General features: G+C 36.9%; 2 protein-coding genes across 5 annotated transcripts in view; one reads left to right on the top strand and one right to left on the bottom strand.

Moving 5' to 3' along the window:
• INTS6 (integrator complex subunit 6) overlaps nucleotides 1-21,072 on the top strand; it is a 108,686-nt gene that overhangs the window by 75,991 nt on the left and 11,623 nt on the right. For 3 of the 4 annotated variants that reach the window (XM_082675660.1, XM_082675661.1, XM_082675662.1), the window contains 6 exons: nucleotides 758-884; nucleotides 1,729-1,871; nucleotides 2,090-2,321; nucleotides 6,889-7,263; nucleotides 8,711-8,804; nucleotides 10,673-11,616. In XM_082675660.1, the coding sequence (XP_082531786.1) occupies nucleotides 758-884; nucleotides 1,729-1,871; nucleotides 2,090-2,321; nucleotides 6,889-7,263; nucleotides 8,711-8,804; nucleotides 10,673-10,766 (1,065 nt within the window). In that variant the 3' untranslated portion in view covers nucleotides 10,767-11,616. Of the gene's footprint in view, nucleotides 1-757; nucleotides 885-1,728; nucleotides 1,872-2,089; nucleotides 2,322-6,888; nucleotides 7,264-8,710; nucleotides 8,805-10,672; nucleotides 11,617-21,072 lie in introns of those variants that run through there. The other variant, XR_014298061.1, reaches the window with a different exon arrangement.
• The window catches only part of SERPINE3 (serpin family E member 3), a gene marked incomplete at its 5' end in the record, with an annotated part of 45,912 nt that continues 37,083 nt past the window's right edge, over nucleotides 12,244-21,072 (bottom strand). Inside the window, 3 exons of the mRNA XM_082675633.1 lie at nucleotides 12,244-12,323; nucleotides 14,769-14,852; nucleotides 15,363-15,449. Coding sequence (XP_082531759.1) covers nucleotides 12,280-12,323; nucleotides 14,769-14,852; nucleotides 15,363-15,449 — 215 coding nt within the window. The 3' untranslated portion in view covers nucleotides 12,244-12,279. The remainder of the gene's footprint in view (nucleotides 12,324-14,768; nucleotides 14,853-15,362; nucleotides 15,450-21,072) is intronic.

Genomic DNA, 21,072 nt, shown 5'->3' with positions numbered 1-21,072 from the left:
AGTTCTGCTTGTAGGTATCTACCGAGATAAATGAAAATATGTGTATATAAAGGCTTTGTATGCAGATTTCATAGCAGCATTAGTAACAGCCCCAAACTGAAAATAGTCCAAGTGTTCATCAACTGGTGAATGGATAGAGATATGGTATATCCATGTAAAAAGGAAAAGACAGTAAAAAGGAATAGACACCAATACACGAACAACATGGTTGAATCTCAAAAACATGCTCAGTGAAAGAAGCCAGATAGAAAAGATTGCATATTGCAAGATTCCGTTTATAAAATGGAATGTAGAGAGAAGGAAAGTAGATTAGTGGTTGCTTGGGGATAGGAATAGAGATTGACTACAAATGGGCACAAGGAACTTTCTGGGATGATGGAGATATTCTAAAACTGGATCGTAGTGGTGGTTTCACAACTATACATTTATGAACACTCATTAAACTGTTTATGTAAAATGGGTAGTTTTATGGTATGTAAATTATACGTCAAAGCTTTTATTTACTTCTCTTAGCCAGAATATGTAATAAAATCTTGGACAGATATGAGTTTGAGATTATTTGGTTGAGCCTCACTACCAAATTTTTATCTTTTGGTTATTAAAACAGTACAGTAAGATTGCATCATATCTCTTTATTTTTTTAAGCTATTTAGTTAACTTGTGTATCTTATTTTCAAAGCTATGCTGCAGGCTAGAGATTTCAGTCTCTTAATTCTATGTTTGAAAATAAATCTTGTCTTTAAATCTTTTTTAACAGGATTTGAAGCCACAGACATTTAGAAATGCGTATGACATACCAAGACGGAATCTTTTGGATCACTTAACAAGAATGAGATCTAATCTTTTGAAGAGCACCCGCAGGTTTCTTAAAGGACAGGATGAAGGTTAGATCATGGTTTTAATGTTGGTATTTCTTCAGTAAACTTATTTCTTTATATTGGAAATAAATAGAGTGTTATTGTAACTTTTAAAGAATTATAACAGTAGTATTACATTCTCATTGAATGAAGTAAAAAGTGAGTCATCCCTGATTCTCTACACTTCTTCCTACCATCACTGTTGCCCCAAATTCTATTCCCCAGAGGTAACGACCTTTGTTAGCAGCTTAGTTTCCTTTTTAGCTTTCTTCATACATTCACATATACAGGCACATGCGCAAACAAAATCATTTTCTTGTGATCTACTAGTATCTGTTAGTTTAACTAGTTTAACTCTGGATGGCCAATATATATCATATTCTGGTATTTCCTTCAACTGTACCCATGGCACCTACTACAAATCAAGTCAGATGAGAACTTAACCCTTTGCCAACTCTCACATAAGCATTTCAACTATAGTTTTATATAAAAAGGGTCATCTATGTGATATCTCTTTTCTGTAAATTCTGCTTTAATTAAATTCTGCTTACTTGGAATAGAGTAGAAGAGACATTTCCTTTTCATAGAAAGGTTACACATATGCTTATTCTATACACTGAAATTAACTGCAATATTTTTGCTTTGTTTAGAAGATAAAATCAAGTATTTAAAGTTTTATTTTAAAAAAATCTCAAGATTTTATGTCACAATATTTACAATGGTGACAAAATAATTTAGAATATGTGTTAAGGAAAGATTGACTAGAATAAACCAGAGAGCATTCATACATAAGAAGACATTATTTGATAACTAGTTGGAAGGTAGTTTCAGTGAGGTTAACTTTTGTTTTTGCTCTGTTCTGTTTGAAAAGATCAAGTGCACAGTGTTCCTATAGCACAAATGGGGAATTACCAGGAATACCTCAAGCAAGTACCTTCTCCACTAAGAGAACTTGATCCTGATCAGCCTCGAAGGTTGCATACATTTGGCAACCCCTTTAAGCTGGATAAAAAGGTAAATTTGAAATGTTCCATTATATAATTTATTTGCGCTAGGCACTGTGGAGAGGAGCAGTTCTTAATTTAACTAAAGAAAGCTGAAGCTATTTTCTTGGTAGAATACCTAATAAATGTCAGCAGTTAAAATATAGTTATTTTACTGGGTATTGGAATTAGTTGTGCGATTAAAAACTGTGTGTAAAGCTAGGGAAATTATATTCTTTTTTGTTATAGGGTATGATGATAGATGAGGCAGATGAATTTGTGGCTGGACCTCAAAATAAACATAAACGACCTGGAGAACCAAATATGCAAGGCATCCCTAAGAGACGTCGCTGTATGTCTCCACTACTAAGAGGCAGACAACAGAATCCAGTTGTGAACAATCATATTGGAGGAAAAGGACCACCTGTACCTATGACTCAAGCACAGCCAGATCTTCTTAAACCCCTTCCTCTTCATAAAAGTAAGAGTTTTTCTTTAAATGTTATTTGCTGCTCTTTGGTGGTTCTTCATGGGAAAGATTTTTGTAATACAGAAAAAATTGATAAGGTCCAAGAGTGTCTAGAGAAGATATTTGTTTACTCTAAATTAGCATGTAATCATTTTTATGTCTTTTTAATGAACATTTATTGAACATTTCATATATTCATTATGCTTAATAGCTATCATGATTTGAAATATCATTTGCAAATCTTAAGTATTTAAAAATAACAGTTTTTAAAGGGGCATTATCAACACCCACAGAACGATGGTTTTCAATTTCAGTTTAATTCAACAACTAATTCTTAAATGATATGCTAATTTAGACAGTGCTAGGCATTGAGGTATAGCAGTGAACAAGACAATAGTGATCTCTGCCTTTATTTATAATGAGTGAGGAAAGAAAGTCATTGAACATTTCATTAGAAGTGTGATGAATGTTACAAAAGGGAAGTCAAGTGTGTTGTGGAAGTATTTGGCAAGAGGATTTAACTTAGTCCGTGGGGTCAAGGCACTTTACTGAGGAAGTTCTGTTTATGCCAGTACTTGAAGGATGAATGGGAATTAGTAAACTAAAGCTATGCATTTGCCTATGCCTCAGTAGTAGTCTAAGAAGAATATGTGCAGAGGCATACAGTAAAGAGCAGGGCATTAAGGGAACTGAAAGAATGCTGGTTATAGCAAGCGTTGTTGGGAATGAGGCAAAGTGAGAACTGAAAGATATACATGCAGAGTCTAGATCATAGAGGGTCTTGGAAGCCATTATAAAGATTTTAGACTTTATTCGAAGGACAATGAGAATCCATTGAAAGGTTTTAAAGAGGTAGTGATCTGATCTGATTAGCATTTTATAAAGACCAGGCTGACTTTACTGTGTGGAATATTATTAGGGAAGAATGAGAATTGATGTAGGGAACCCTTAATTAATGGATTCATTAATTATAGGTAGTGATCATTCATGGCTAATGACATCTTAACTGGAGAGAAACCAAGTATGATACCTCCTGATGGAATTACACAGTACTACTTTTGAGGTAGTCCTGCCCTCCCCCCCCCCCAAAAAAATACTGAACATCAATCTGACCAAGCCTCTCTGTCTAACTACCAATTTTTAGGAAATATAAGGGACAGAGAAACATGTTAAATAACAAAACAGGGATAAAATTAGAAAAATCCAGATTGTGGGAAACTCTATAGGACAAAGAATCTGGTGTGTGTGTGTATTTTTCCAGAAAATAAAAATGCATAGAAAAAAAGAGGTACAGAAGGATTTTTATAGATTAAAAGATAGTTAAAAGACATGTAAATTAATTGCAATGTCCAGGTCTGATTAGGACTCTGAATCAAAGAAAATCAAACTTTCCACAAACAGAAACTATATAAGGTAATTGGAGATTGTGCACAGTGACTGGGTATTTGATGTTGTTAAATAATTGTTACAGTTGCACAGAAACCAGTTAGGAAACACAGGGAAGAGCTAATGGTTACCTGGGAGTGTGGTTGTGAGAAGAACCTGTATTGGAGAAATACTTGGATATATCAGCAAAGGACTTGGTGATGACTGGCTGGATGATGGAGACAGGGCAAGGGAGGAGTTGAGAGACCCTGGGTATTTCATTGTGTCAGGGGTGGAGTGGAAGAAGAGAGGTTGAATGAGTTTAGTTTAGAAGTGTCTGTTAGATAGCCAAGTGGATTTCCTAAGTTAGAAGATGGGTCATTGAGTTTGGAACTTATGAGAAGAGGACTGGGCTAGAGAGATAGGTATGGGAGACAGCCTTAAGCCCCATTGGAGTAACCAAGGGAAACAGAAGAAAAAGCCTAGAGCAGAACTTTGAAAGTACCAAAGTTAAGAGGAGAAATAAGGTTCAGAAAAGGAGAGTGAGAAGAAAGGAAGAATCCAAGAAAGAGGAGAAAATAGGGAATAATTTAGTGTTATGGAAGCTAAATGGAAAGAGAATTGAGTGGTTGGTGGTCTCAAATACTTCTTAAACAAACCATTTGAGAGGATTGGAATAGTTCTGTAGGTCTTTAGGATGACAGAGTTGAATATATTTAAATGCTGGTGTGATGGAGCCAATAGAGAGGGAACAGCTGAAAATGAAGATGAGACAGAGTATAATCACAAAATCACTGAGAAGGCAAAAGGGAATGAATGGTCCAGAGCCCACATGAAGAATGCTTCTTCCATTAAAGCCGAATGGGTGTGGTGGGCACAAGTTTAATGGTGGGAAGTCGAGGAAGTTCACCTTCTTTCTGCTTTTGCTTTCCTCTGTGAAGTTGGAGGTGATGTGTACTGCTGAGAGGAAAGAGACACTGGGAAAGTCAGAGATGTTAAGACAGTGGAGAAGGTTTGAATGATTTTTTTGTGTGGTAGAGGGAGAAAAGGTTGTAATAAGACTGCTAGGCAGTGCTAAGATCCAGGTACAGGTGGTGACTGTGACCACTCTGTAGAGCTGTGTCATATTTCTCCAGTAGTGCCTGCTCATCATTCCACATGTGAGTCTGCAGCAAGAAGATAGACTGCATCATCAAATTTGGGATTTTTGCTTGGCAGGGGTCATGGGAGGACAATAGAATGAGAGAATTTAGGACACTGTTAAGAAGTGATACATTTTGGGATATAAGTTAGATAAGAAAGTGGATATCTAGAAGGAATCTGATTAATATGAGGGAGAACGTAGAGGAATTGCTGGAGTGAAAAGTCTGGCAGAGTTCAAGTAGGAATACTGCAAAGATGAGGGTTACACATGCCTCCATCCCTGAATTTGTATTTCACTCGAGAAGCAAATGGGTGGGTGGAAAAGTTCCTTGGAGAGGAGAAATTGAGGAATTGGGAGGCCAGGTTCTTAGCAGGTGATGTCCTTAGACATGGATGTCACATACTACAGCATTTCTCAAACCTTAACGTGTATGTGAAGCCAGGCGGGGGTCGGGGGAGTGGTTAGTTAAACAGATTCTAATACATTGTTTGGGATAGGGCTCAAGATGAGCATTTCTAGCAAGCTCTCTGATGGTACTAATGCTGCTTGTCCACAAACCACACTTTGAGTAGTAAGGACCTAGAATGATGTCCCAAGGGACATGGGGTGGAAGGAAGTGTGTGAACCAGGTGCCAGAGACATCCGTGACCACGGGTGTGCTCTGGAGGTCAGTAAAGATAGTGATGAGGAGAGAGAGGATGAGTTGAGTGGGATAATTAAATCTCAGAAGAGCACGAAGTTTTCAAGAGTGCATGGAGAAATGTTCTTGAAGTGGCATTGGAAGGTGAAGGGATTAGTGACTCCACATCCTTATTTATTTTTTTATTTTTATACATTTATTTATTTTATTTTATTTTTGGCTGCGTTGGGTCTTTGTTGCTGCGCACAGGCTTTCTCTAGTTGCGGCGAGTGGGGGCTACTCTTCGTTGCGGTGCGTGGGCTTCTCATTGCGGTGGCTTCTCTGTTTCGGAACACGGGCTCTAGGCACGTGGGCTTCAGTAGTTGTGGCACAGGGGCTCAGTAGTTGTGGCTCGTGGGCTCTAGAGCACAGGCTCAGTAGTTGTGGTGCACAAGCTTAGTTGCTGTGTGGCATGTGGGATCTTCCCGGACCAGGCCTCGAACCCGTGCCCCCTGCATTGGCAGGCGGATTCTTAACCACTGCGCCAGCAGGGAAGCCCCACATCCTTATTTTAAGTCCACGGAGAGTGTTTGACAGACAGCAGTTTCTTTGCAGGAGAGTTGGGTTTCGATTAAAGCAGGAGTTACTCTAGAGAATATTCAGTAAAGTTTGCACATCATGGAATAGAATTTAGGAGGGAGGGAGTCAGAAGTTCAGGGAATTTTTGTGGGGATGAGTTTACATTTTGAACAGTAAAGAGATGAATTCAGCTGGTGTCCTGGTGGTTTGGTGAGCAATCAGAGAACTTAGAATTTAGCTGCTTTCTGTGAGGAGCAAGTACAATAACGTAATATTAAGTAGTAAGCTTGCAAGCTTTTAAGTCTAGTAGTCTAGAGAACTAAAGTGGGCACCAGCTATTCTTCACTGCTCAAGTAATGAAGACTATATGGATGGTTATAAGAAAAGGGGGCGCTGTGGAGGTTTGGTGGTGTGTTGCTGCAGAATATTGATCAGCTTAAACTCCCTGTGTTCACTTTTGCCTCTGAACGGTAATAACTTACAAGGTAGAGGTAAGTTGGAGTGAACTAGTACTCTCTAATAAAAGGATAACCATGATAATCTTGATCACATATATTTCCCTAAAGCATTAAAAATCTACTTATTCAATAAAATTGCCATAGAATAAAGCAGAGAACTAAAAGTTGTTTGAAACTGGCTTTTATTTTTATTCCTAAGGGCAAAAATTGTACAGGTTTTTAAAATATTGTGAATGTTTCACATTGAAATATACCATATATTTGGCAAAGCTTAAAAACCATATCAAATTGTTAATTTGCAGCAGTCAGGGAGATCAGTTGTGATTTGCTGTAATATTGTTTCTTTGAGGTTTTCTTTACTGTGTGCTTTGAAATTGGCTCTCATCATCTTTTTTTTCTTATTTTTATTTTTAGTTTCAGAAGCCACTAATGATTCGACAATAGATGATGTGGTTGAAAATCATGTTGCAGACCAACTTTCATCAGATATTACACCAAATGCTATGGAAAGTGAATTTTCAGCATCTTCTTCTCCAGCCAGTTTACTGGAACGACCAACCAATCATACAGAGGCTCTCGGCCATGACCACTTAGGAACTAATGACCTCACTGTTGGTGGATTTTTAGAAAATCACGAGGAGCCAAGTGATAAAGAACAATGTCCTGAAGAGAATCTACCAGCGTCTTCACTCAACAAAGGGAAGAAATTGATGCATTGCAGAAGCCATGAAGAGGTCAACACTGAACTAAAAGCACAAATAATGAAAGAGATCCGAAAGCCAGGAAGAAGTATGTATAATTAGACACAAACATCAGATTTGATTTCTGTTTGTGCTCAAAAAAAAAAAAAGTCAACTAAACTAAAGCCTAGATCTGATTTTAGATCACTCTTAAACAACATATGAGCTATATAAGATTTGGTTCTTTATTCAGCCAACAAACACTTACTGAATAGCTGCTATATCCAAAGTACTGTGTTAGGTGTGGTAAGTAGGAGGGACTGAGAGCAGAGCAGGAACTCACAGACACACATGGTTCCTACCATGACAGGAACCCATAGTCTTGAGCATTCTGTCAACCAGCAACTGGAATTTTAAGGTAACAGCAAACCCAGACAGAGGTAGTGACTATTAAATGACTTCGTATCTGTAAGGTTCTAGGCATAGTACCTACCTACCACCTTAACTTTTAAGATTTAAACTATGATAGTGATCAGGGATGTGTTTAGGCCAAAAAACTAGAATTATGAAAGCTATCTATTATATGAGTACAGAAGAACTTTGTGAGTTAAAGTTTCAATATTATTGACATTCATTCCAAAGATGTTGGCAGATCACCTGCTATGATGGTGCGGTGGCCCATGGGTGGTCCAGAAGTGGGTAAGACTCAGTACTGGCCATTTAGGAGCTTATAGTCCTTGGCAAAGTTTTATGTGAAAACTTGAAACTGAGGCAGCATCCTTTTTTTTCCCACCAATTACGACGTGTATATTCTTTTTTTTTTTAAAAACATCTTTATTGGAGAATAATTGCTTTACAATGGTATGTTAGTTTCTGCTTTATAACAAAGTGAATCAGCTATACGTATACATATATCCCCATATCCCCTCCCTCTTGTGTCTCCTTCCCACCCTCCCTGTCGCACCCCTCTAGGTGGTCACAAAGCACCGAGCTGATCTCCCTGTGCTATGCAGCTGCTTCCCACTAGCTAGCTATTTTACATTTGGTAGTGTATATATGTCAATGCTACTCTCTCACTTCGTCCCAGCTTACCCTTCCCACTCCTAGTGTCCTCAAGTCCATTCTCTACATCTGCGTCTTTATTTCTGTGAGACAGCACTCTTAACTTTTTTTTTCTCCCCCGCTCTATTTTATCCACTCCCAAGGTTAGCTGTAATTTAGAATTTGTCATAAGGATGGATTTTTGTAAAGGCCACTTCTTATTTTTCTGTGGCACTACCAAAAAGCTGTTTACTCATCCTTCTAAGCTTTATATTTAATACCCTATTGAGAACTTTTACCAAAAAAAAAAGCAGTGTTTGAAAAGCTATTTTATCTTTTTTGATGTATGATGAAATATGTGTATTATAAAATCTCTAATGAGCAGTGAAAATTTTATGTAGACTAGTTTTGGTTTTGTCTTAGTATATCTTGATATAGTAAGCTGTAATAGAAAAATATTGAATAAGAATGCAAATTAAAGCCACTTAATTTTTCTTTTTGCTTCTCGTTTTAAGAATATGAAAGGATCTTCACTTTACTGAAGCATGTGCAAGGCAGTTTACAAACAAGACTAATATTTTTACAAAATGTCATTAAAGAAGCATCAAGGTAAATAATCTGTTGTACATTATGATATGAGGCAGTGAGTCCCCTGTTTTCTGTAGTTGGTATTTTAACAGTATCTGTTTTATACTTGTGTTGTTATGCATGTATATGACACACCCCTTTGTATATAAGTACTTCTCTCTTTTTTTTCAGTTTATTGAAGGAAGTTCACTTAAAAAATAGCTACACAGAAATTCTTCAGAAATCATGGACCCTTTCTCTCTACACATTACAGATTCTTGCATAATTCTCGTTTATCCTACCCTGTGGCTTTTTGGTGTCTTTATATGTTATAGTCTTTAATTTTTCTCCTTTGTATATTTGAGCTACAGTTAATATTAGTGATAAAACGTAATCTTGAAAGGCAATATTTGAATGCAGTTCACTTGTATGTGGGAAAACATGTAATTAAGGGGACCAGAGCTGGACAAATGGGCCTTATTCTGATTGCCTCAGTAGCCCAGGATTATGTACTTTAGTACAAGGAATGTGGATCAAGATTATAAATGGTAACTATGAAGTACAATTAACTGGAAAGCATAGTTGTATGAGTTCAGTGAGTAAAAAAGCATTTTTTTTATTTCTTCTTCAAGACTTTTAGAATTTTAGTAATGTAAGAAAACTTAGCGTTTGTCTCATCTGACCTTCCAATATAACCACCCTTTAATTAGTTCCCCAGTTTCTTCCATCCTACATGTAAAGGTTTTTTTAGATAAAGCTGTTAATTCTATTTTTTTTTTTTTCTATGAGTGGCTAGAGCATAGGTTACTTTGAAGTTTCAAGATAAGGCCATAACTTTTCATATTATTGATATTGAGTATTTAACTAATTCTGCTCTTTATGTAACATTCTGCCAACTCAAACTTCATCATCGATTTAGCTATATTCCGGGTGCCTGGATTCTACTTCTGCCACCTTTTTTTTTTTTTTTTTTTTTTGCATTATGCGGGCCTCTCACTGCTGTGGCCTCTCCCATTGCGGAGCACAGGCTCCGGACGTGCAGGTCCAGCGGCCATGGCTCACGGGCCTAGCCGCTCCGCGGTATGTGGGATCCTCCCGGACCGGGGCCCAAACCCACGTCCCCTGCGTCGGCAGGCAGACTCTCAACTACTGCGCCACCAGGGAAGCCCTACTTCTGCCACCTTTTAGAGAGTTGTGTAATATTATGGTCGGTAGTCATATTAGTGTACAAGTAGAGAGGAAATAGGTATAGATTGGGCAGTGTTTTGGGATATTCTGAAAAGCATCAGCAGTATTAATACTTAGGCAGACAAAAGCAATTTTAGTCTACTATATTTATTACCGCAAAAATTTAAAACTTGCAACTTGAACTTTGCTGTATCCTATACTACAGATGTCTAATTGTCCTTGATTTGCTAGTTTTCAAATTGTAATAGTAGAACACCACAGTTTAAATGCAATTGCCCAAATTTCATTTCTTCTTCCATTTTGTGGGGAATTATATTCATATTTTATTCACATTCCATTCAACATTCAGTGTTCAAAGAGCATAAGAAGCTATTGGAGTCATTGCTTGGGGAGCCCATATTGCTGGAATATTTATAACCCTTGTATTTATTAGGGTTTTTTCTCCCCCCTTTTCCTTTTTGATTGTGGAAGAAATAACCTCTTTCCCATTGTACTTAGGCCTGGATTATTTGTTTTAGGAACAAACTATAATACTCTACTGATAAAATAATTTTCTAATCTTCCAAGAGATTTTATATATCACAAAGTTGTTGAATTTTCATTTTCATCTCACTTTGAAAAATCTTTCCAAGGCAGTTTCTCTCTTTTAAAAAAAATTATACTGATATATAACTATTTGTTAAAAAGAAATTGAGAGTGCTATTACTTATTTTTTTATACAGGTTTAAAAAAAGAATGCTAATAGAACAACTGGAGAACTTCTTGGATGAAATTCATCGAAGAGCCAATCAGATCAACCATATTAATAGCAATTAAAAGAAAACAGAATGTGGCCACTTATTTCACTACCTTCTCCAAATACAAAGTAAATACAAGACTGTTGTGATCTTGCATTCATTTTTTGACATGCATTGTTGGCTTTTTGAAATACTAAGAGCAAGTCTACAGATCCTTTTTCCATCATTTTACAGTGACCTTTTCTTCATTTTGGTTTATTTTTGTAATGTGAAAAGTATCACTCTAAAAAACATTTTTATTTAACAAACTAAAAATATTCCTCCAAATCTCTTGCTTGTCATTGACTCTTGCGTGTCAATTTCCCTCAGGTTCTATTTTCTTAAACCAACCTTTAAAATTGTCACCTCTGTTAAGGTTGAACTTTGCCAAAAAAATAAAAAAGAAGTTACTTTGTAATTTTTGGGGAAAAAAGCACATACATTAAAACTAGGCAATGTTTTGTATATACAGTTATTTTGGATATATTATTGTAAGTTGTACAAATGTATTTTGAAGAATATTTAAGAAAAGCACTTTTGTTATTCCATCAATAAATGCTCTATTTTACTCTTGTGTGGTTTAGGAAATAATCACATTTAAAGTAATCATTTAAAACCATCTTAAGATAATGGAATTTTAAAGGCCTTGCTTTTTAGCATTGGAAAAATACACCACTTGAAGTTCACATTTGTTAAACCTAACTGTAATTACGTGTTACATAATCTGCATTGTCTTTTTACTCTATGTTCTTAGATTTTGTTGGCCACTCCAACATGCTCCGTTTCTGCCTAGATAATGGAAATGATGGTATCTGTGGCGGATAGGCAGACTCTTTAAAGCTGTTTAAAAAGCAGACGCCTTTGGACTTTATTGGTTTCCTTACTTACTTTCCTTCAACCCCTTTTCCTTTCTCACTAGGATTGTGGATGGCACTAAGGTGAAGCCATCGGTCAGGGAGTTGTAAGTTTGGGGTATACCACATACTCTGAAACGTCTAGCATTTAGCAGCTTGGTGCCATACTTACAGAAGTCTCACAACAGACTGGGGTTTCAACAGGGATCTCTTTGTTCTGCTCTGCTATTACACTTCAACTCTCCTTTTTATTTAGAAGCTAAATGGAAAGGAAACATGTTTCAAATGACTTTGCTTATTTTGCATTCTCCCTAAGTTATCCAGGATAAGGAAAACTGAACACTATTCACTGTCCGCCCTCAGTCCAACATGGCCTCACGTGTCCTTACTGAGGACGTGACCCTGTGACCTGACTCACTTACCATTCATAGATCACTGCTGTGCCTTGTAGTGCTTTTGGGATAACCAGTAGAAAAGAAGGCTAAAATACATTTAGATTAAGAGAGGGTGAAATAAATTTATAAAATTATGGTAAAATTGAAGTATTTTTAGGTTCATAATATTTGAAAATCACATACCCTTGTCTTTTTATACTTTAGCAGAACATTTTTAAAATCAAGGGTATAGCAAAATGAAATTGTAACTTTTTATGAAGAAAAGCATCGATGAAAGTGGAGAACATGCTTGAGATCTGTTAATTCAGTTTAGGGGATTTGAAACTCTCCCAATACTGAAGACAAATGCTGTCAAGAAAAAAAAACATTTAATGTAGTGTTAAATAGTATTTTCCTATGCAATTCTTTAAACATTTTTTCACCTCTACAAAATACTTTAAGCAGGATATCATTTAGTAAATGGAATTGTTAAGGTAATTAGCTGCAGTCACATTGCTAAATTCAACAAGAGATGCACAAAATCCAGAATATACTGTCTGGTTTTAAATTATATGTGTTTAGATTCTGAGATTAACAGGAGGGGGACTACAAGTCATTGAGATAAAAGTTAATACTTAACAAGAATATGTAGGAAAGGGACTCAGTCTCGTCCAATATTTGGCCACTTGCCTTATCAGAAAGTTCTTAGTTGCATTTCACAGGTTGCTCATGAAGTAATAATCCTTTAGACTCTTGCTTGACCTTTAATACATTTTGGGGTATGAACCCTAGAGGGAGTTGGAAAGAAGCAGTTTGTTCTGTCTCCTCTTTGTCCTTAATCTCTCTGCCTCCATACTCTATGCCCTCATCCCAAAACCTAGTCACAAGCTTTGAAACCCATCAAAATTCAAGCTTAATATCTCATCTCTTGCAGGTTTTTTTTAACATTTTAAGAAACTGGGCATATTAGTTGAATTAGTGAAATACTGCAGAATTTTTGTAAGCAAAGGGGAGGGGGAGTACATTTGAAGGGAATATCATGTCTTTTAGGCCCTTTAGATCAATGGATGGATGGCTGTAGGCTGGACAAATGATGTTCTCCAACAGTTTAATTTTCAGGTTAAGATCATTTTTTGTAATGTTCTTGTATGTGTCCCATTTGTCAACTGATTGAGTCATTATTTACCCTTATCAGTAAGCTTTGTCAATTTGGTGTACTGAAGGCTGAGACTCATTTGTCCTTTCAATGCCCCGTCACCAGAAGAATAGCCACTTTGCCTTGTGTGTTATGGGCAAGTACCTCCCAGAAAGAGAGGTAAATAAATTCACAAGGACTATATTTAGATGTGCGGCGGATTATGGAACTGGTTTTGGATTGTATTTTCATTCTGTTTACTATGGCCGTTCTGGAAACTCTTAGCACGGAAACAGTGGTGTGTCCTTTACTAGGTAGTTCAAAGATTTTACATCATTTTATGCAGTTGAATTCCAAAAGAGAAACTGTTCTCTCTTAACTGTCATCAACCTTTATTGGCTATGAGCTTTTGACAGTGACCTTTCTGTTCAAGTTTAGTCCTGTTTCTTTGTTTCTTGAGGGAGTAGAACCTGTCTTTTTTTTTTCATCTTTCATTTTTTGACCTATATCCTTTCTAAGAGAGGGCTCTCTGTTGCCTGTTCTGAGTGATAAGTGACATTTTCATCTAATAAATATGGGGTTGGGATGATCATGGTGAAATACTAAGAGGATATATTTTGTTGATGGACTTTTTCTCCCCAAATAATCCCCCAATAGATGATTTCCTAGTGAATGACTATCTTCATCCTTTTTGTCGCAAGTGTCTTTGATTTCTAGCATAAGTTACAGCAGTATGCAAATGATTCTCAGATAAAATGATGTTGACAGTATTTCCTTAACAATTTGTGTAAAACCTATGCGTAATTTTCATTATTCTAACTTGACTTTTTTTCTCTCCATAAATAAAAATAATGCCTGATGTTTAGTTAAAGTAGATCCACTTTTGCTTGATTTTGTTAGACTTGTTCCATCCTATTTCTTTTTGACACATTGTTTAGACTTGCCAACAACTCTTTACTGAGAATCTCTTTTTCTTTCCTAGGCTGATAAGTAATTGCCAGAGAGGGTGGGGCAACATTAAGAGGAATGACTTGAATACTTTGTTCACTGTTGTTGATGCTTAAAGGACTTCTGCTTGTCCTTCTGATGTGCTAAGGCTCTGCCTGTACCATCCCCTCTTTGGATTAAGATGAGGTTGTATGGTGGGACCTAACAAGTACTAGGGCAAACATTTGATTTTTGTGTAACTTCAGCAAGCTTGAGAAAGATCAACAGGAAAACTATAGAAATGCAGGTGCGTTCCCTAGGATACTAGGGGTGCTGAGAGCCAGAGGACTGCTTGGACACTCTAGTGGCCTGAAGGAATTCTTTCATCCTCCAAGGCCAAGAAAGCTTGGCAACAATGGGGAAAAAAGATTTATCATTTATTTTACTTTCATGACTTTAAGTCTCCCCAGAAGTAGAAACCTGAATTTTTAAAGACCTACATCAACTATAAATGAGCTGAGAGAAACAGAAGGCAAAAACGCCACCGAGGTTATTAGTTTGCTCAGTAGTTATGAAATATTCCCCTTTCTCAGGATACATGACATAGCAACTGAGAAGCTTCTGAAGCATCATGGAAACCAGCTAGAAGGAATGCTTGTTTTAGGTTAGGGTGGACAAACGAGGCTTTGCTGCTAGAGAGATGCTGATAAATACTTAATTTATGTGACTCCTATCAAAAAATACTGTAATACCTGTGTTGGGTTCTCTCAGGAAAAAGATGAATGGCCGATCTGCTTTAAAAATAGGAATCCGAGACCTTTTCAGTAACAACAGAGCTGCAGGAAAGATAAAGAATAGAATCCCGTTGTATTTTCTCTTCATTTGAGGAAAGTCACTATTAAAATTGGATACGAAGTCACTTATATGCCTTGATTTTTGGAGAAATAAAAGCATCCTAATGATATAGCATTGTTTAGTGTTATGATGGGGTGCAAATGGGAAAATTAAAGGGAAAAGATACCACTTAGCCAACACTGTGTCCTATTTTCAAAATATTCCATGGAATAAATTCCTTCCTGAAGGTAATTTTCAAAATGACTCTATTCCTTGTTTATGGGGTCGTGCTACAAATCCTTTTCAAAATGGCTCTCTCTTTTCTCCCATCAGTTTTCAAAAACTTTGTTCTGTTAACATTTCTTTTTTTAGAATGCTCTACTACATCTGGACTTGGGTTTTTAGTGGGGAGGCTTAGAAGTGTGAAGGTTGAACTGGATAAATCTAACAAAGGGAGATAAGGGGGAAGCAGCTGACTGAGTGTTGCTGACACTGTGCCCTTAGGAACATACCTGTAGCTGCAGATGCCTTGGTGCCTTCCTCTGAAACCTCAATCTTGGCTTTGTGGATTGCTTCAGAAACATAAACGCCATCTTGGCCTAATCCCAGGACATAAAAATGTGATTGTTCATTTGCATTTTGATGCATTTAGTTGAAAGATTTTAGTACCTTTTTAAAGAATGGACTTTACTTACAGTCTCGTTCGTATGCTACTTACTGTGTAGTTAGGAAGAGATTTGTTTGGGAAATTTTAAGGTACAATAATTTATGCAACTTTCAAAACCTCAAATTTGGTAAATTATCTAATAAATAACCCCTCTCAGATTAACATTCAGGTCTGTGCCCCATTTTTTTCAATAGTTAATTTTCAAAAATAATTTCTAGTTACTGTTGAAATCTTTAGTCAGTATTTCTAAAATTTCGGTGGTATAAGGATTGCCATAGTACGCGTTAAAATGCAAATTCTGGAGCCCAGGAATCTGCACATTCAGCAAGCTTCTGAGATGATTTCCCTTGAATGCCTTCTTGGGCTGCATTTTAGGAGCCACTTTTAAATGACAGAAGTTTGTACTATGGGCCTTAAAAGGCAGTGTATAAAAAATGTCTCATGCCTCATGACTGCATTCTGTATACTGAGTATATCAGTTATGCAATTATCTTGCCTTATTGGCTAGAATTTGCAAAGAAAATAAGAAGTTAGAACTATAATAGTTGTATGCCAACAATTTCAAAGATATTATAAGCTGAGCAAATAGGAATCTGAGTGATCCAAGCGTTAGAGGAATTGACAGGTTTTTGTAATTTAGCCATCAATCATTTTTAAACAACTCTCCACAGTGAAATGGTACTTGATGACACAAAGAATGAAAGTAAGAATCTTTAGAATGAGAAGAAACTTTAGAAATCATTCAGTCGAACCCTCTCATTTTAGAGTGAGCTGTGAAGTCATCTGAGGCCACACACTTGACAAGAGGTCCAGTCGGGCATATGCAGGTGTTCTGACAGCAGGTGCAGTGCCTATTTCCACCCCACCTTTCCATACAGACGCCACCACCTTGGAAAAGTGTGTTCTAGTCCACTGCAGGACGCACTAGAAAGGGAGCTGTGGCAGGAGTCTTAAAATAATCATTGTGATGGACATGTATTTTGAGGGGGCTTCTTTGTTTGACCTTAGACTAATATTTAAATTGTTTTGCATTTCTCATGCACATACAAGGGGATGGCAAATGAATGTTGTGAGAGAATAATACCAGTGGAGTACAGAATAGGCAGCATTTCATCCATCTTGTAAATAAGGCATACACAGGAAATTGTGAGTTGGCTGTGTTCAGTGTAAGGAACAGATATTTTGCAGCATCAGTGAAGGGGGCCAGACAAGGGCCAGAGGAGGAGAAAAATCAATGGAAACATTCACCTGCCATCGCTTGTCCTAAAACCAGTGCAGAATCTGATTGATTGTAGCAGTTGGTCTTTTTCTGTGGGATGTTTTAGAAAAGAAACAAATTTCTCTATACTAACTAGCCTGTCTCACTAACTCATTGAGCAAACTGAAATGCAGTGCCCAGATCAGAATTGTGTGTATAAGGAATGGTTGATGGTCATGAGAAGCTTTTACTAATCTGTGACTTCATTACTATCTAGTATGCCATCTGGACATTTAAAATAAATGTTAATGAAATGAGCAAAGGTTCTTTATCATCTAGAATATAGTAAATGCGTTTGTGTTAGAGTCCAGGCACCCTGGCACAATGTGAGAAATGGGGTCGACTGGTTGGTATGAATGAGTTTTTGGTTAGATGGGCTTGGCTCTTTGAATTTCTTGAAACTGCAACTGAGGTTTCATTTAAGTAGCTTTTTTCTCCATCATATTACAGGAGTGGTCCAATAATTGACATTTACATGTTTGCACAGACATAGGCTAAGGCCCATAGCCTGTCATGTCCCAGCATCCTCATCTCTCATATATTTTATCTCTGGTAAGAGTTAACATTTCAGAAGACCAATGTTTGTGATCAAAATAAGGATTCAGGAGTCATCTGTGGGTTTGTGTTTTTCTTGCTTGATCTTGTATTACAGATCCCTATTTGCTTACTTTTGTTAAGTAGCTCTGGAAATGTTATGCAGCAACTAATGAAATCAGCCCAAAGGGATTCTCCTGGCTTTGGGCTCATCGTCTCCTGCACTGTTGGCAGCTGTCTAGTGCCATTGACGGCCGTACAACCTGTTTCCCCAAAATTTGTTCCCAAGGTTGTTTATAGGTGCTATTCTATTAAAAAGGGTTCCATGAGTAATTACAATGGGAACTGCAAGTTGGATAGGTTTGTGCTTTTGTTTTTAATAGTGGACTTCTTAGAGCTGCTAATTTGCTAATGTTCATAGTGAATCTCCACAGGAGGGCTGTAATATGTAGTGTTTAACCATGGAAATACCCACACTATCTCCTGTCTCCGAATTTAGCAGGTTAGCATTCTACAGAACATACTTTGGGAAACTAGCCGCCTTCCCCCCGCCCAATAAACTCTTCTGCTCCTATATTACATTTCAATATCCAAAGCAAACAGGTAAAATTCTTCCTGCCCTCCCTGGCATACTCTACCCTTCTTCCATAACATCTTATATAAGTATTTCCATCTCAACTTTCCTCATTAGATTGTTAGTTCCCAGAAAGCAGAAGCTGTATTATTTGTTTTAAATATTTACTTCGCTCAACTAGCATAATAATGCTTGGTACACGTATGTGTTTAGTAAATGTTGGACGAATGAATACTCGACACTCCTCACACTGTACATGTTTCATTTTCCCATAAAAACAACTGACTTAATGTTCTTTAATCTGATTTCACTTGTAAGGAAATGTTGGTTGCTGTCCTTGGAATCACTGGGGCACAGCACAGAACGAGTCTTTGGCAAATCTCATCCAAATGACTTAAAACAGTGTCCCTTCCCCTTTGTGAGTGGAGCCTGTCATTCTTTTTATGTGATTGGCCATACTTTCAAAAGGCTTAAGAGTTTTGATAATATGACATTGTGTAAATGTAAGATTTGCAAAATATAAAGTAGTAATCCTACATTTCATCCTCAGCTTCTCACAAAGCAGGACAAACATTATCATTTGCTGTGTCTTTTGTCTTCCCAGTTATTATCACTTACTATTGGTAACATTAATGGCTTTGAAAAAGTTATTGCCAGAATTTGCGAATTTGCTTCTAGTTTATCTTTCTCATCCTCTTGTCACTTAGTTGTAGATGGCAAGTGTGTGTCACATAGCACCCAGCCCAGCATATACAGAGTGAGTGCTGGAAAGAATCTGAAATGGCCTCTGAAAGTAGGTGCTTAGTTCCTTTCTCCATCCTTCTCCTCCAGCCCACTCCTCACGTCTTTCTTTCTCCCCACCCTCCCACCCAGCTTTGTTGAGATGTAATTGACATATGTAACATTGTGTACATTTAAGGTGTACAGTGTGATATTTTATGTATGTATATATCACAAGTAATATATCTTATATCTGTACCCTTTGACCACCTTCATCCATTCTCCCCACCCTGGCAAACACAATTGTACACTCTGATTCTATGAGTTTAGGTTTTTTAGATTACACATATATGTGAGATCATACGGTATTTGTCTTTCTCTCTCTGACTTAATTCACTTACCATAATGCACTCAGGGTTTTTCTATAATGTTGCAAATGGCAGGATTTTCTTTTTAATGACCGAATAATATTCTATTGCATATGTATGTACTGCAACTCCTTTATCCATTCACCTGGTGATAGACACTTAGCTTTTTTCCATGTCTTGCCTGTTATAAATAATGCTACTATGAACATGAGGGTGCAGATATCTCTGTGACACAGTGATTTAATTTCCTTTGGATATATACCCAGACGTGAAATTGCTGGATCATATGATAGTTCTATTTGATTACTTTCCGTAGTGGCTGCACCAATTTACATTCCTACCAACAGTGCACAAGGGATCCCTTTTCTCCACGTCCTTACCAACACTTGCTATTTTTTTTCTTTTTTTGCCTGTGCCACACAGCTTGTGGGATCTTAAGTTCCCTGGCCAGGGATCGAACCTGCGCCCTCAGCAGTGAAAACGTGGAGTCCTAACCACTGGACCACCAGGGAATTCCCAACACTGGCTATTTCTTATCTTTCTGATAACAGCCGTTCTCACAGATGTGAGGTGATACCTCATTGTTTTGATGTGCATTTCCCTGATGATTAGCGATGTTGAGCACATTTTCATGTACCTGTTGGCCATTTGTGTGTCTTTTTGGAAAAATGTCTATTCAGATCCTCTACCCATTTTTAAATTGGATGATGATGATGATTTGCTATTGAGTTCTATGAGTTCCTTAGACATTTTGGATATTAACTCCTTAACGGATATGTAGTTTGCAAGTATTTTCTCCCATTCAATATGTTGCCTTTTCATTTTGTGAGTTATTTCTTTTGCTGTGAAGAAGCTTTTAGTTTGATGTAGTTTCACTTGTTTAATTTTGCTTTTGGTGTTTGTGCTTTTGGTGTCATATCCAAAAAATAATTGCCAAGACCAATTTCAAGGAGTTTTCTACTGTGTTTTCTTCTAGGAGTTTTATGGTTTCAGACATCCATTTTGAGTTAATTTTTGTGAGTGGTGTAAGATAGGGGTCCAGTTTCATTCTTTTGCATGTGAATATCCTGTTTTCCTAACACCATTTACTGAAGAGACTATCTTTTCCCCACTGAGTATTCTTGGCTTCCCTGTCAAATATTAGTTGACTCCATATGCATGGGTTTATTTCTGGGGTCTCAATTCTGGTCCACTTGTTTGTCTGTTTTTAATGCCAGTACCGTACTGTTTCAATTATTATAGCTTTGTAATATAGTTTGAAATCAGGACATGTGACACCTTCATCTTTGTTCTTTCTCAGGATTACTTTGGCTATTCTGGGTCTTTTGTGGTTCCATACAAATTTTAGGATTGTTTTTTTTCTGTTTCTATGAAAAACACTGGAATTTTGATAGGGATTGCATTGAATCTGAGGATTGGTCTGGGTAGTATAGACATTTTAACAACATTAATTCTTCCAATCCATGAACACAGGATGTCTTTTCATTTATTGGTATCTTCTTCAATTTCTTTCATCAATGTGTTGTAGTTTTCAGTGTAGAGATTTTTCATCCCCTTGGTTAAATTTATTCCTACGTACTTTACTGTTTTTGATGCAATTGTAAATGGGATTATTTTATCTCTTTTTCAGATAGTTCATTGTTAGTGTATAAAAAACAACTCGTATTTGTATGTTGACTTTGTATGTTACAACTTTACTGAATTTATTGATTAGTTCTGTCTAATTATATACCACCATTACAATATTAGAGAATCTGATTTTGATGATATATTTACTATTACCAGTGATTTTTACACATTCATACATTTTTACAATGTTAATTGGCATTCTTTTATTTTAGCTGGAAGAATGTCCTTTAGCATATCTTGTAAGACAGGTCTATTGGTGATGAATTCCCTCAGCTTTTGTTTGCTTGGGAAAGTCTTTGTCTCTCCATATGTGAAGGACAGCTTTGTCAGTATAGTATTCTTGGTTAACAGTTTTTTCTTTCAATATTTTGAATGTGTCATCCCACTCTCTCCTGGCCTGCAAAGTTTCTGTTGAGAAACCCACTGATTGTCTTATGGGGGTTCCCTCGTATGTAACTTGTTTCTTCTCTCT

Source organism: Grampus griseus (assembly GCF_964374135.1).
Source record: "Grampus griseus genome assembly, chromosome: 18".
In the NCBI taxonomy this organism is placed as follows: domain Eukaryota; kingdom Metazoa; phylum Chordata; class Mammalia; order Artiodactyla; family Delphinidae; genus Grampus; species Grampus griseus.
This window is presented reverse-complemented; position numbering and strand designations above follow the sequence as displayed.